Raw genomic sequence first — 14,699 nt, 5'->3', positions numbered from 1 at the left:
TCGACCACTGCTGTAATTTCATCACTCAGTCAGTCAGTCAGTGAGTGACAGGGCCTCACTGTTGTGGTCCAGCCAAAAAGAACAATGGTACTAATATCCAGCTGTGTTCACTATTAGACACTGAACTGTACGGTCTGGTGACTGTGTTACACACATATGGTACAGTTTGTATGAGCTTATTATACTGAACAAAAATATAAATGCAACTCTTTTGTTTTACTCCCATTTTTCACCAGTTGAAATAAAAGATTAACGAGCACTTCTCCTTTGCCAGGGTCATCCATCCACCTGACAGGTGTGACATATCCAGCTGCTGATCACACAGCATGATTATTGCATAGGTGTTCCCCTGGCTGGTCACAATAAATACAGTTGTTCCACAGGCCACGATCAACAGCCTGATCCACTCTGTGCACAGGAGATGTGTAGCACCGCTCGAGGCAAATGGTGGTCACACCAGATTGTGACTCATTTTCTGATCCATGACCGTCCCCTCCAAAAAAAAATGCATCTGTAGCTCAAGTTCACCCACAGTTCAGTTCCTAATAAATGTCCTATTTCAAAATAAAACTGCACATTTTAAAGTGGAAACGGAGAAAAATTAGAGTAGAAACAAGTGTTTTTGTTCAGTGTGTATGTATATATATATATCTCAGTTCAAAAATATTTACCCTCAGAATTCAAACCACACTTAATAACCCCTGTACATAAACATGTTTATTTTCTCTTTTTACAGCAAGTTAATATGCAGGTTCAAAATGTCTAATCAGACATTGGTACACAACATGAGGTGCCAAAATCAACTTCAGTGGGGGAGAACCGGAAGTTAGGAAAAAAAAGGCATTGCCACTTCTCATACAAGTAGGGTACGTACTGTATTTACACAAAATGGAAAAAAGCGTTTGAAACACTGCGCAGCACTGTGGTTATGAAAACATCTAGTTTAAGTGTACATAAACTTCACTTTGTACAGTGTTTGCAGAAACAAAGCAATTTGCCTCATTCCTTCTGACATTCACAAATGATGTTTCAGGTTAGGCAACAGAAAGGACATGAAGGGAAAATGGCTTACCAGGAGATGTAGAGCCTTTTAAAGCTTTAAATAATATATGAAATCAAAATAAGAAGAGTGCTCATAAACAGGCCTACCGACCGTCAAGAATGTACCTCTACATTTTGAGACTGAGAAGATGCTCACAACCAGAGAAGAAAAAAAAAAATAATAATGAGAGCGCTGACTGAAGTGAAAAACTCGATCAGATGGTTTGGTGAAAACTTCATGCAATTTCAGGCAAGATGTAACAGCGCCACCAGCCCCACCCCAAGCACCAAACAAAGAAAAAAAAACTTTTTTTTGTTTTTAACTGAATGATTCATTTAAAAAAAACACCCTGTAGTAAATCTGTACAACGAAAATACATTTGGGATCTACATCTAAAGGTACATTATTAAGGTTATATACACTCCCCCCATCCATATATTATCTTTACAAGTAGACTTCATTCAAACCCAAACATTAAGAAAACATAAGACTAAACGGGAAATGGGATCACATCAAACATCCATTTAAAAATTGGGTCTTACTGCACCTCAACCACTGATCAGTCCATCTGTTCTCATCTGCACAGTAAACTACAGCAGGACTAAAATCATCGACTGGATGGATTGCTACTGTAACAGGGAATTAAGAATCGTCCAAATGGGGGAATGATTTCTCGAGTGACAACAGCTTTCTATATCATTTTGCAGTGGAAGTAGATCTGAACAAACTACTGTGTAGTAACGATAATTCGAGTGACTTCAAGAATACAAAATAGAAATCAAGTCAGAACACGGGCACAAACCCAACTCTCCAATATTCTGACACAATAGAACAAAAGGCTTTCAATACACTTAGGCCTCTTCACTGAAGAGAGCTACACTATGCCATCAATAAACATTTATGTTCTCTGGTCTCAGGTGGGACTGGGTTGGAAAAGAGAAGCCATGTCAGCCTTAAACATTTGCCCCAACGTTTGTCTGAAAGCAACTGATAAAAACAGAACCTTGTGTTTGATATCGTTCCTGCAGATTCGCTCCTGTTCACTTTGAGTCGCGGCGTTGAAATTCATTCAGAAAAATGGAAAAACTACATTGTACAAAGTGAGATTCTCACAATCTCTTTGCAAGAAAGAAAAGTAATAAAGAATGACTTGTGCCCGCCGTCGTAGGCAAATCCGTTAATATCCCTGTGTCGCTTCTTTAGTCAATTTTCACATTTGTGTAGATCTTCCTCACGAAGGCACTTGTTCCCATGTATCCGACGGCACCTGGAAGACAAATGTGTTGTGTGAGATTCTTTCAGGAGGACCGGCGACTCGCACACTGCTCTCACTGTGTTGGTGAATCCATCACAGGACGAAACGATTACAGGTGAAAGAATTCACTGAGGTCAAGCAGAGCACAGCACATCCTACATCTACAGAACGAGCAGTCAGACGTCCAACTGACCCTGGAGGCAGCTAGAGCAGATTAGAGAGTGCTCCACAAAAGGTGCTTAAAGGTACATGGGTGACAGCCTCGGCTTATCATTCCTCAAGATGAAGAATGAGTTTGGCTGGCAGCTAATGAGGAACAGTCAACAGACCTGAGCTCAGAGCACTGTGGAGAAAATGAACAGGCTGAAGAACCATTTCTGTGAACATGTTCATTCTTCAGTGGCACTAACAGCTGATTCACGACAGACTTTGCATCCACTTATTATTTTTTTGTATTTAGACTTTGCATCTTTGCCTGTAGCAGAGTTTATGGACAGATAGTCTGTCTTTCTCCACGAGGAGAAACACTTGTTTGGCTGTGACTCGCGAGGTAGAGCCAGTCGCCCTCTGAACCCCACTGTTCCTCATGGTCATGCCCTGGTAGCTTGCTGCCATCTGTGTGAAAGAATGACTTAGAGGCAAATGTAAAGTGCTTTGGATAAAAGCGCTATAAAAATGCAGCACTGCATCAATCTGAATTCATTTGAAATTTAAATATGTTAAAAGAAATCTGAGAGCTACTAGAATCACTGCCTTGCAGTTGTTTGCAGACACCAACCAGCCAAGTTGTAGTTTACATCCCTGTCTGTCCAGTATCATATTTAGACTTTGAAGGAATTTAATTATTATATATCCAATATTTTATCTGAAGTTTTGGTATCTATAAGAATATTTATTTGACATACCAAATACAGCTTAGTGTAGTTGTAAATCTCCTCTCTCAAGCTTCTCTCTGGAGCTCCAGTGGTCTGTCAGCCAATCAGAAGAGAGACTCTGGGCCTCTCTTCTGATTGGCTGGGTGATCAAATAAAACTTTAGCAGATTCCAGGTAAACTTCGAGAAATCCATTCCTGCAAGGTTAGACACTGGGTCCAGGTAGGGTTAGGGTTAAAAAGTTTTGTGAGGTCACAGTGACCATGACCTTTGACCACCAAGTTCTAATCAGTTCGTCCTTGAGTCCAAGTGAACATTTGTGGCAAACCTAAACAAATTCCCTCCAGGTGTCCCTGATACATCACCTTCACCTACCTTTGACCTGCACTAACATTTACTCAGACTCAAGGATGAACTAGTTCCAAGTTGTTGGTCAAAGGCCAAGGTCACTGTGACCCAACAAAACACATTTGTGACTATAACTCAACCCTCATACACTAATTACGACAAAATACATCTAATACTTTTTATTGAGTCTCAACTACATAGAGTTTGATCTTTGACAGGATGCTGTTGATTTGTTTGTGGTGCTAAACCAAAGTCATGTAATTCCAATGTTGAAAATTCAAAGGTAAAAAGGTAACACACACAAACAAACACAAACACACACTTCTCAGGACAAAGTCGACTAATATCATTTTTACCAAGAGGTGTTAACCTTTGTTTTTCAGTCCTGTCTTCACTATGTGTATATGAGAGTCTGGACGTGGATGTGAACTGAACTTGACTGGTCGGCAGAGACATACAGACGTACAGTAATTCAGGTTTAAAGATGTTTTTTAATATCTAACTTCATGTTGAACCTTTCTTTCTTTATTTCTGTCACAGCATGATGCTGCTCTAATGACACAACACTGACACCTGTATTAATATTTCTTATTGTTTTGGGTCCCCTGTGACTACTAACATTTACATTTCCTATGTTTTCATTTGCTGGGACGACGGACGACAACGAGACTCACTGCTCTGCAGGATGAAACTTTTGTTTTTTCTCTGTGGTGACACTTTATTGAATAAAACCTGCCCGTATACTGAGCTAAACAGGGAGCTTTACATAGCATTGAGGTGGATATTGATTGTGCAAATGATCAAATCTCATGGCTGCACGTCCTCACGGGCAGGGGGCACGCCTCAGGCTGAAACATGTGCACACTCGTATCAGGCTGCATCAGGCTCAGTATGAAAACTGCACCAAACTATTCAAGAGCTTTCTTAGTTACCTCTTAGAGAACTAATTGCACTGAATGAAAATATCCTTCACATTATTTTGTCACTGAAAAATCTAACAGATGAATTTGTGGCAGTGTACAGAGTTTATCAAAGCCAAACTCCGCAAATACAACTTCTCAAAGAGCCATGAGTTTCTTTAGCTCAGGTCAGTCCTACAGTATTTAATCAGCCAGATCTGGGACTCACCACACATGATTCCGAGGGCAGTGCTGAACACGGCCATGTAACCAAAGTAGAAGGACGTCTGGAACAGCCCGTACATCCTGAAACACATCAGCATAAAACAACATGTGAGAAAAGGATCCGACTCTTCGGACATATGAATTTTACAGTGTTTTTGTCCACACTGCATCATGTGTATGTGTTTGAGGAAGACTGAAACTCACTTAGTTTTGAAGAAGTAGTAGTAAAAGGAGTACATGTAAACATAAACAGCAGTGGATGCAGCAGAGAGGAAGCTTGTCCATTGCCTGAAAAAGAAGGACAAGCAAAAAACTAGTCAGTACCAGTTCAAGGCTCTGTCAGTAACTCTCAATTTTCACAGAATCATCTATACACATTTTCACACATAGATATTTAAAGGGGCTAATTGTTAGTTTTCTCTGCTGCTGAACATGGTTTCAGAGGCAGGTGGTGGTGATTGTTGCTTGACAAGAGCTCTGACCATTATTGCGTTTAAAAGACAAGAGGTTATAATACGCCCTCTTCTTCAGGGCAGATTGGAGGCTACAGTGAGTCGCTATCGTAAAATGATGTGACAGGCCTGGGCTAGCTGGTTAGCATGCTAATGTCAGTGGAAGAAAAACAGGATTGAGTTAACATTTGTTTTGCTTTCCACTGCAGGAGACAAGAAAAGAATGAAATTTTATGCTGGACTCAAGACATTTCTTCTAGACTGGTTATTAAACGGATGTTAATGCTAACGTTAGCTTTGTAGCAATAGCAAAACATACAACTAGCTCATTTTAAAAGTTGGTGTCTTGACAATGCATTAACTTCATGGCTGAAATTTGCGAGATCTGTATGGAAAAAGTTGTCATCGTCTCAAAATACCAGCACACACTCACCATCTGTAATCCTCAGCGTTGAGCAGGAAGTACGTACACACGATGGTGACGCACACAGTCACGATGCACAGGATAACCAGGACCAGCATCATGAAGCCGTAAACGTAGTAGATTTTGTAGGCCCAGAAAGATGTAAAGATGAAGTACCTGAGGAGTGAGGACAGTGAACACGTCACGTCGCAGCTGCAGAGATCGGATAACAATGCACAAATCCATCAGTATCAATACACGCACTTACATTTCAATGAAAATGGAGCCGAATGGGAGGATTCCTCCAAGGCAGACGATGACAGCGGGCTCCATGAACCTGAGCGATCGCAAGATTCAGCATGTCAATATGACTTTATACCTTCAAGTGTTTACATCAGATGCCCCCCTCCAGGCTGGGGACGCATGACTCATTGTGTTATGAGAGGGAAAAAAGAAAAGGCAGACTCAGTGGAAATTCAAGCACAGTCTGACAGTGGCCATAAGTCACATCTACCGTTTCCTGCTGGCAGCTGGTCACAGCACTTGGCAGAAGGTTGTAAATGTTAATACACTCACAGCTTATTGCTTTGCTATCTGTCATTACTCATAGAGAGACAGGAAAAACTCTGTACCTCAGACCTGATATGTCACACTTGAACACAGGCCCTACAAACACTTTGGATTCATTTCATGAATTCAGAACAACTTCCCTCACTGCCCACTGGTCAGTCATTACACTTCCCTCTGCAGCAATAAATACAGTGTACGCCATAATGTCTGACTGGAAAATAATTACTTAATCAATATGCTTTCAGCATTTTGACGCATTTGTTTATGTAAGTTATTTATCTGCTATTTGCTGATTATTTTTCGGTTTCACATTATTGTAAATTGTAGAATTTGCAGAGTATTTTGTCTATGAGCAATAGTGCGTTTTAATTATCATTTTTTTGTACTGTGTGAATGGAGCCAAGGACTTTTAACTGCTCCAGTGTGTCCAAGGCAAATTCCTAAAAAATGAGCTAGACTGACCCTGCCTGTGCTGGACCACACCTACCATTTCTTCTCGGGGATGGGCCGTGGCACAGCGTTCACTCGGCAGGGGAAGTTTGGCTGCCCTGACAGATTCCTCCCCAAAATTGTTCCCACGAGGTTTAGCGGCAGAATGACGAAGAAGCAAATACAGCAAACAGCAACCTGTAGGAAAGACAAACAAACATTATTAATATTCAGCTGGGAGGTCTGTGTTTACAGCCAACATCCAGTGTGTTTTCAGACGCCCCATCATTTATCTCAACTGCCCACTGTGTTCCAGAAATGTTTTACTATCAGCTTACTGTCTTTTAATTAACTGCTGAAACAGTTTGGACAGGTGCTGGATCGCTTGATTCCCAGACATAACAACGTTCACCAAATCAGAGGGATAACAGGGCAGGTGTTGTTGTGTCAGACCCACCATGGTGCCAAACGGGATGGCTCTGGAAGCGTGGTAGTAGATAGCGATGAAGTTAATGAAGAAGGCGGTACCGCACACCATGGCTGGGATCATGAACGCCCCTATGAACATTTGTTTAATCCATCTTCTGCCTGCATTATTGGAACAAATCAAAACAGCGTGATGTGAGAAATGCAGGCTGTATCCAGCCAATAGTCCGTATCCAGGACAGCGGTCAGAGAGAATATGATGCATGGGTGTTTTTTAATTACCTCCTTGTTTTGCATACAAACTTCCCCCAAAGTAGCCATTGACAGGGGAGGTTGCAGCGTACACAAAAATGGCTGTGCTCAGCATGGATCCTCTCCTGCAGAGAAAAAAAATGGAAGTTAAGCCCTCCCTCAGTGTCTGGGTCTTATTCCTCTTGTAAGTAGTGTTTTATATTTCTAGTGTTTACTCTGATTCGCATCTAGTTTTACGTTTTTAACCCAAAGAAAAACAGATGCACTTGACTTTTTGCACATATACACAAACAAATATACATACTGTGTGAGGAGACTCACTGACACAGTGTATTCCCCAGTCCGTTAACCTAACCTCAACCATCACAACTAAATGTCTAACCCCCGATCTCTCAGACCACATTCAGAGGTGGTCTGGCCCACAAGTGGCCACATTATTTTAGCAGTGTGAACGCGAATGTGTCCTGGCCACACTGAAGGACCGCCTCCTCTACTGACGTCCTCTGACACAGTCTGATTAGTCCCAACACAGTCTCATAATAACATATTTTACTATTTATAATGAATAAAACCTTATTTCACCTTACAGCTGTGTGCAGGGCATTGATTCACTCACCCTTTCATTACTGCTCACTCACACACACACACATACACAAACACATACAAGCACATTGATAATGGACCTGTCCGTCTGATTGGCTAAAAACAACACTGCATACCTGTTTATTTGCATATGAAGCAGGGAAGCGAGATCCAATCACAAGTGGTCACTAGAGACGCGTTTTAAAGCAGGTGTGAACAGACGAACTTAGAGCTGACCACTTGTGATCTGATCTCTCAGGCCGCATGTTAATGCCAGGTCTGAACAGGGCTTTCGAGCTGACCACATATGATTGGATCACCTGAGACAGATGTTAAAGTGATAGAAGCTGAGTGGTGTGCTGCTGTGGACGGTGCCATCCACAAAAAAGTGTTTTAGCAACTTTAAAAAATGCCAACAGAAAAAATCTAATATCAGTCAAAGTACACGCTTTATTTTGAACATTCACCACTTTATCTGCTGTCAATCAGCCGTTTCCTTTGGAACTACAGTTGAACTACAGTGAACTGTTGAACTACTGTCTTACGATGCACTTATGGAGCACATATTGCTGAGCTTCTGTGCTGGTGCTCCTGCTGCTTCTATAAACTAGCAGCACACTGATCTGAATCTACTGCAGGTAACAGATCAGTATCTCACACAACCACTCATCAAATAACCCCAACTATCACTTTAATGCCAGGTGTGAACAGGGCCTATCACTGAAACTGGTTCTCACAAGGACAAAAGTACACACGTACACACACACACACACACACACACACGTACACACACACACACACACACACACACACACACACACACACACACACACACACAAAGTTTATGCAAAGCAATCGCTTATTTCCTTCATGAAAGCATTACCTTCCTTACTTTCTTCCTTCCTCTCTTCTAAGAACTAATCTACTCTGTGATTTTCTCATTTGTGCAAGAATCCTTCAACTTGTAGCTTCTACATATTTGATCCAAACATTAACATGAGGTTTGGGTAAAAACTGAATCTGATTATCGGGTGAATCTATGTTTCACTTTTAACCATTTTACAAGATCAAACTCAACATTAAGTTCCTCCTGATGGAAAACACATTTCTGTAGCTGAATGATGTGAACTTTGCTCTCACGAAACATGATAATTCAGAGGAGATAAAATATCTGGTAGTTAGAACCAGTCAGTTAATTGCCGGTTACTCACTCTGTGTACAGATCCTCGACCATAGCGACGATGATGACGATGAGGGAGACAGAGAAGATCTGGCAGCCAGAGCCAATGAGTGAGGAGAAGATCAATGGGTGGCTTGACGGCCGGAACACGTCGCCGTGTACCTGCTTCCACCCGTATTCATCTCCCAGGTCTCTGTCCTGTTGTTTCACAGTAACAGAATGACAATATGAGAAGAAAAAAAGATCAATTAAAGATAAAACAATAACGACAAAACCTAGAAACTGAATCTTAGTCACAATTCTGCATTCAGCAAATGACATTGTGTTCACAAGCAAACTGCTGAGTCAACAAAAACTTACCATGTCATCCATTTCCTCCTCTTTGCTGTATCTGGCGTAATCCTTTCTTAGTGTTCTCATCAGAATCATAGACACCAGACCCACCAAGAAGATGACCATCATGAAGGAGTTGAAGATGGAGAACCAGTGAATCTGGAAAAAAAGCAGGAAAGGTAAAATTAATAATTAGTACAAGGGTGAGGAAATAAACTTTTTCATCCATGGGCTCTAGTATCTGCCGGCATGACGGCGGCAACAGTTAAAGAATCAGCTGCAAGTTACCACATCGGTCATATCATAGCTACAACAGCACAAGACTTGACTCGTACCTTCTGAAAAGTCTTACAGGCATGTTGCTGTTACAACATGCCTGTGGCATTTTCTTGGCTGACATGATGAAGCACAAACCTCTGAAAACCAAAAGTCATTAAATATTCAACTCACCCTATGCTGGAAGAAGGATGGGTCGAGGTACTTGTCGAATCTGTCCTCAAACTTCACATCTGACTTCTTCCACTTCACCTGTGATGGGAAATGTGTATTTAGACTAATATATTGATTTTATTGTTTTTATGTTTTTCTTTTAACTTTTAACAAAAAATTAGCTTTAACCTGCAAAAAAAGGACAAAAGGGACCATTCTGTACTCACTGAATAAGACATTCCAATTCTCGTGTTTGGCACAAGCCTGACTTTCCCCTCGCTGGTCAGATTTACATCAACAATTCTGTTGCCATTGAAGCCGATCTCCAGTTTCTTGTACGTCCACAGGTAATGATCTTCTCCATTTTCATCTGCTTCACCAACAATACCTTTTTTTAAAAAAAAAAAAAAAAGCACTGTTTTTAGAGCTTGTGTCCTTACAGAAATGGTCACGTAGGCAGGTATAAACACTAAGCTTTTGGTTTCATAAAATAAACAATCAAAATAAATAATCAGGATGTGTAAATGCCAAATAAAAGGTCACTTACTACACTGCTCATTAACTTTCTAACAGCATCATTTGTATTCATCTGTTATATTCAGTTTTAAGGCCTCAGCTCTTGTCAAAGTTTGTCCCTGTGGGCCACGGTAAGCAATCTCTTACTCTGAACAAATGAGTTTGCAGAACAATCATTGTGAATCAACTCCCAACTGGCTGCCTATTATTCTCGGTCTTACAAAAAACTGCAAATTTATCCTTCTTACTTGACAAAAGTAATGTTAATAGAGAAATGTTATGTTTGTCTCCTGTGGCAGCACTTAGCACAGAAGATGGGAAGCCACTAAAAGAATTTTTAAAAATAGCTAAAGAGAAGGTTTTTCACAAAGCCCTAAATATGCTTTTGCCTCTCCTACTGAATATCACACTATCATCTTGTTATAGCATCAGTAACAAGCAGAGTAAAATACCTGTGCAAAGCATTATACACTCAGTTGGCAGCTTATTACGAGCACTTCACTGCAACTAATGGAGTCTAATAAAATAAATTATCCCTTCATGAAGGTTATAATGTTAAGTTTTCATTGAAATTGTTTTAGAGAGGTGTTGACCCAACTTCATGATCATTGTAGGGGCTGCATATCATGGTTTTGTCGTGTTATTAAACTGTATTCGGATATAAGGTGTTTGTATTATTTTGTCCACCCCATTTATATCAATGAGGGCAGGCTAAATAAACACCTCTCTTTATAATTCACTTTGTTCAATAGAACCACAAATATATTAGTCTTGAAAGGTAATGGGGTTTTTTTTAGGTTACCAACATCAGGCAGGTGAGCTGAATCTAATTTAAGACACTGAAGTCAATGGTGCTGCAAGTGTGTTGTGGTCAGAAAGCGAAGAACTAGAGATCTGCCGACACTGAGCTTCAGGTTTTCTGTGAATAGCTCCATGTCACCGTCTCATATATGAAGCAAACCGGCTCAGTTATCACACTAACAACCCGGACATGAGGTCAAAGTCTGTATTTATTTATTGTCACTGAGGCATAAGCAGGTAACACAAGAGTGAAAACTATCTGAGTAAATGTGAATGCCCCACCCACTGCCTACAACGTAAGTTTACAAAGCTATGTTTGAGCAACTGTAGGAGTGGCACCATTGTACTAACTGCCACCTGGTGTGTAAAGGGGCCACACTCACAGCTTGTTGGAGTGATAACCTTAAGAAGCGTCTGATGACAGTGACTCATTAATATCCTGCTTAGCCTACAACAACAGCAGCCACACGTCACTGTCAAGGTTGGCATCAGAAGCTCTTTTACACATGCAAATACTGTAAGTTGTAGGCGTGTAATAAGTCACAAAATTAAAGGTTTGATTACTATGTGAAGCTGGTGCCACATATCAATACATTTTCAATAGAGCAGAGATAAGGAGTGCCCTACTGTGTACATCCGAAATACATTTTAAAGTAATTATAAGATTTCATCTCATAAAAATATGACATTTATGATTTCATAATTAAAAAGTGGTTATATCTGATCAATTTTAAGTGGTGGTTTCTCAGCGGAATATAACACAGTGAATACAGCACTATACAATATAGTACAATACAGCTGCTGTGCTATTGTGCAATACAGCACAATACAGCACTATACAACAACCAGATGAGGTGAGAGAAACTGAAGATCATCAACCAGAGCACTACATTGTTCAACAGACTCTGGACAAAAAACATGCGGATTCGCCACACGTACTGACTTGAGTGCCTTTCAGTAAGCTATCTGATACCTGATGTAGTGTATTGTTACACCACTAGTAGGTTGGCCAAGTATGAATGGACAGACTCATCCACAAATAAGAACTGGTTGAACTTCTCCAATATTATGATTAAGAGGCACACAACCTTGATACACAAGATGCTAACACCACTGAAACATTTGGAATAGGCCAATGAGCTAACAAGCAAATAAGTAACTCAAACAGAAGGGAAGATAAATAGACAGAGCCAGGAAGTATGACAGTAATACTCCAGAACAACTTACAACACACATGTAAATTTCTTTAAAAAAAAAACAAAAAACAAAAATGAAATGAAGTATCTCTTACCCCATATTGGAAGGTCGTCTATGTACATTTGGTACCAGTAGTGATTTTTTATGGCATAGACAAAGGCGTCCCGTTTGGCTTTGTCCAGGTCAATTTCACAGTAAGTTGACTGCATGACTTCCTCTGTAGACATTAAAAACACAACATCATCTTTGTTAGATATAACAAAATGATGGGTGAAGGGGTAGACTTTCAGACAACCATATGTGCTCAACAGGTGAAAGTCAGTGTAGCATACCTCTGAACTTTATGTCTAGGCCACTGAATTCCAGCTCCACTCCCTGCAGAGCCTCTCCGAGTGTTTCATGGTAATGGCTGATCGTCTTCTTGGAGCCCGCACAGAAGGGCAAAGAGAAGTACTTGTATGTCTCCTGTCGGTTGTGGTAAGGCCCCACTGTGTTCATCCATAACACAACCTCCTCCTTTTCTGTGTACTGCAAAAGGAAAAACGGGGACTCTTATTGTGAAATCCAGGAATGCTACACCAGTTCTGCTAGTCCTGCTGGTTTCACACTATAGCATTTGACAATCTATCAGAAAATGCCTTGACTTATAAATAACCTTCACTCCACATTTACACCCACATTAGTGACAGCACAGCCACAGCTACATTTGGACATTTAGACAGAGATGACTTATGGAAAGTAATGTTATCATCACTAGAACTGGTAGAAGGAGCGTTATTGCATTCAAAGTCATGCAAATACATGAAAATGCAACAGTCTTAGTTATCACTGCATGAATATAACATGTTACAGTGATGTACGTTAACAACAATATGTTTGATTGCAGTCAAAGAAGTTAACTTCCAGTGCTATCACACTATCCGCCAATTTAACAGCTTTCATGCAGAAGACAGCGAGACTGTGTGATCTACACAATGTCACCCAGCTTATTAACTTGTTAACCAGCTGTAACTGGGACGTCTGGCTCTGACCAGAGCGCAAAAAGACAGAAGCAGCACCGAGAGGCCCTGACGTTTAACCGGTGTTTCGGTATAATGTAACGTTGGCTGTTAACACAACCATCGCATTCGTGATTTCTGAGTAATCGCCTTCACAAACATTTCCTCACGGTTACAAGGTTTACGTGTTCATTATGATAATGGTTTGGTATTTGTTAAACTAACTAACGTTAGCGAACGTAACTTCAGTGCAGTTTCCGCCGGTGCTCAAGGAAAGCTTGTGAAGACTAGTGTGGAAGACGTGCTAACTAGCTAGCAGGCAAACGTTAGCCATAAGCACTTAGGCCGATAAGTGGTGACAAGTTAGCTAGCTAATTGTATACCTCTATGTCTGAAAGCTCACAGAGTGTCGGTAAATGACCCCACAGAACAAGCCTGGCTCCGTGTCATGACTGCAAATCTGTTTTCTCCTGTGCAGCTAGCCGTCGCAGCTACAGTTAGCAGGTTACACAGAGCACAAACGTCCATTATTTTCAAGGCTCCCCCTTTTTCAATCGGCCTCTCAAAGGCTGTCTTACCGTGTGTTCATGTTCATCTGCGTCGGCAGGTAATAACGAGCCCACTATAGCGAGAAACACCGTCGCTGCCACCTTCCACCTGGAAGATCCCATTATTTTTGGAGAAAGTAAGCAGAAAGATTTGGGATGTTAGCTTTGAAGGGCTATCCCACCTTCTTCCTGGTTGTATGACAGAGGCAATTTTTAGGGATGCTCTCGTACGCATATGGCGTAAGCGCTTCATGACCGCTCACCGCAGGCACATCGGATTGGCTGAACTGAGTCACATGGCTCAAAGCGTCCAATCGGCGCGGAAAGCGGTGGATCAAACGGTGAAAAAAGAAACTCTGTCGGCGCATCGTCCGCAACCTTCAGCCACGTCATCCGACTGCCAAGACTGGAGCTTCACCTCAGCTCTGACGGAGCTGCTGCAGGAAACATGATCCCCGCGCAACACAAACAGGCCTATTCACTGTCTGATGAGCCCCCGAGTGGCCACAAAGTTGTCTGAACAATATCTCACTTTTCATACATTGACACGTCAACCTAAAACCATTCACAACAACCTCAGCCATTCATTTTCTGTGAGGATTGTATTTCCATGTTCCCCTGAGGATAATGCTGAGAAACCTATACCACAGGTCAATGACTTCCATTTAAAAGTCCAATTAATAGAAGTATATTTAGAAAACATCTCTGCCATTGCAAGAAGCCTGTGAAGGCTTTAGTTTGTTACTCATAAACAAAGTTGGTTGTACTTCCCTTGTCAGAACTATAAGAGTCAAATATAATAAAAAATGGTGCATGTAATTTTAAAAACAATGCAGTGGTTGTTTTATGTCTCTTTGAGGATATCACTCTACAAAAAGTAGAACAATAGATGTCGAGGCTTGTCTTCAAAAGGAGACTCATTCACCTTTGACTATGTATAC

General features: G+C 41.0%; 1 protein-coding gene across 1 annotated transcript; it reads right to left on the bottom strand.

Moving 5' to 3' along the window:
• Positions 1-699: 699 nt before the first annotated feature.
• tm9sf3 (transmembrane 9 superfamily member 3) lies at positions 700-13,985 on the bottom strand. Its single transcript, XM_071481360.1, has 15 exons — positions 13,789-13,985; positions 12,545-12,740; positions 12,307-12,429; positions 9,926-10,086; positions 9,720-9,797; positions 9,297-9,428; positions 8,968-9,134; positions 7,205-7,299; positions 6,954-7,084; positions 6,555-6,694; positions 5,766-5,834; positions 5,528-5,674; positions 4,847-4,930; positions 4,647-4,723; positions 700-2,309 (listed from the first exon to the last, which is right to left on the bottom strand). Exons 1-15 carry the CDS (start codon positions 13,879-13,881, stop codon positions 2,242-2,244), a joined length of 1,761 nt encoding a protein of 586 aa, XP_071337461.1. The 5' UTR covers positions 13,882-13,985; the 3' UTR covers positions 700-2,241.
• Positions 13,986-14,699: the final 714 nt, after the last annotated feature.

The sequence above is a fragment of the Trachinotus anak genome, unplaced genomic scaffold (assembly GCF_046630095.1).
Source record: "Trachinotus anak isolate AG129_WGS33_773 ecotype Australia unplaced genomic scaffold, CSIRO_AGI_Tana_v1 ptg000007l, whole genome shotgun sequence".
Lineage (NCBI taxonomy): Eukaryota > Metazoa > Chordata > Actinopteri > Carangiformes > Carangidae > Trachinotus > Trachinotus anak.
This window is presented reverse-complemented; position numbering and strand designations above follow the sequence as displayed.

Excerpts from the sequence above, each read along its gene's own strand:
- tm9sf3 (XM_071481360.1), bottom strand. The coding sequence starts at position 13,881 with ATGGGATCTTCCAGGTGGAAGGTGGCAGCGACGGTGTTTCTCGCTATA. Across the intron at positions 7,085-7,204 it reads TTTGTATGCAAAACAAGGAG|GCAGAAGATGGATTAAACAA; the intron begins GTAATTAAAAAA and ends CCAATAATGCAG. Across the intron at positions 6,695-6,953 it reads CCATCCCGTTTGGCACCATG|GTTGCTGTTTGCTGTATTTG; the intron begins GTGGGTCTGACA and ends TCTTTCCTACAG.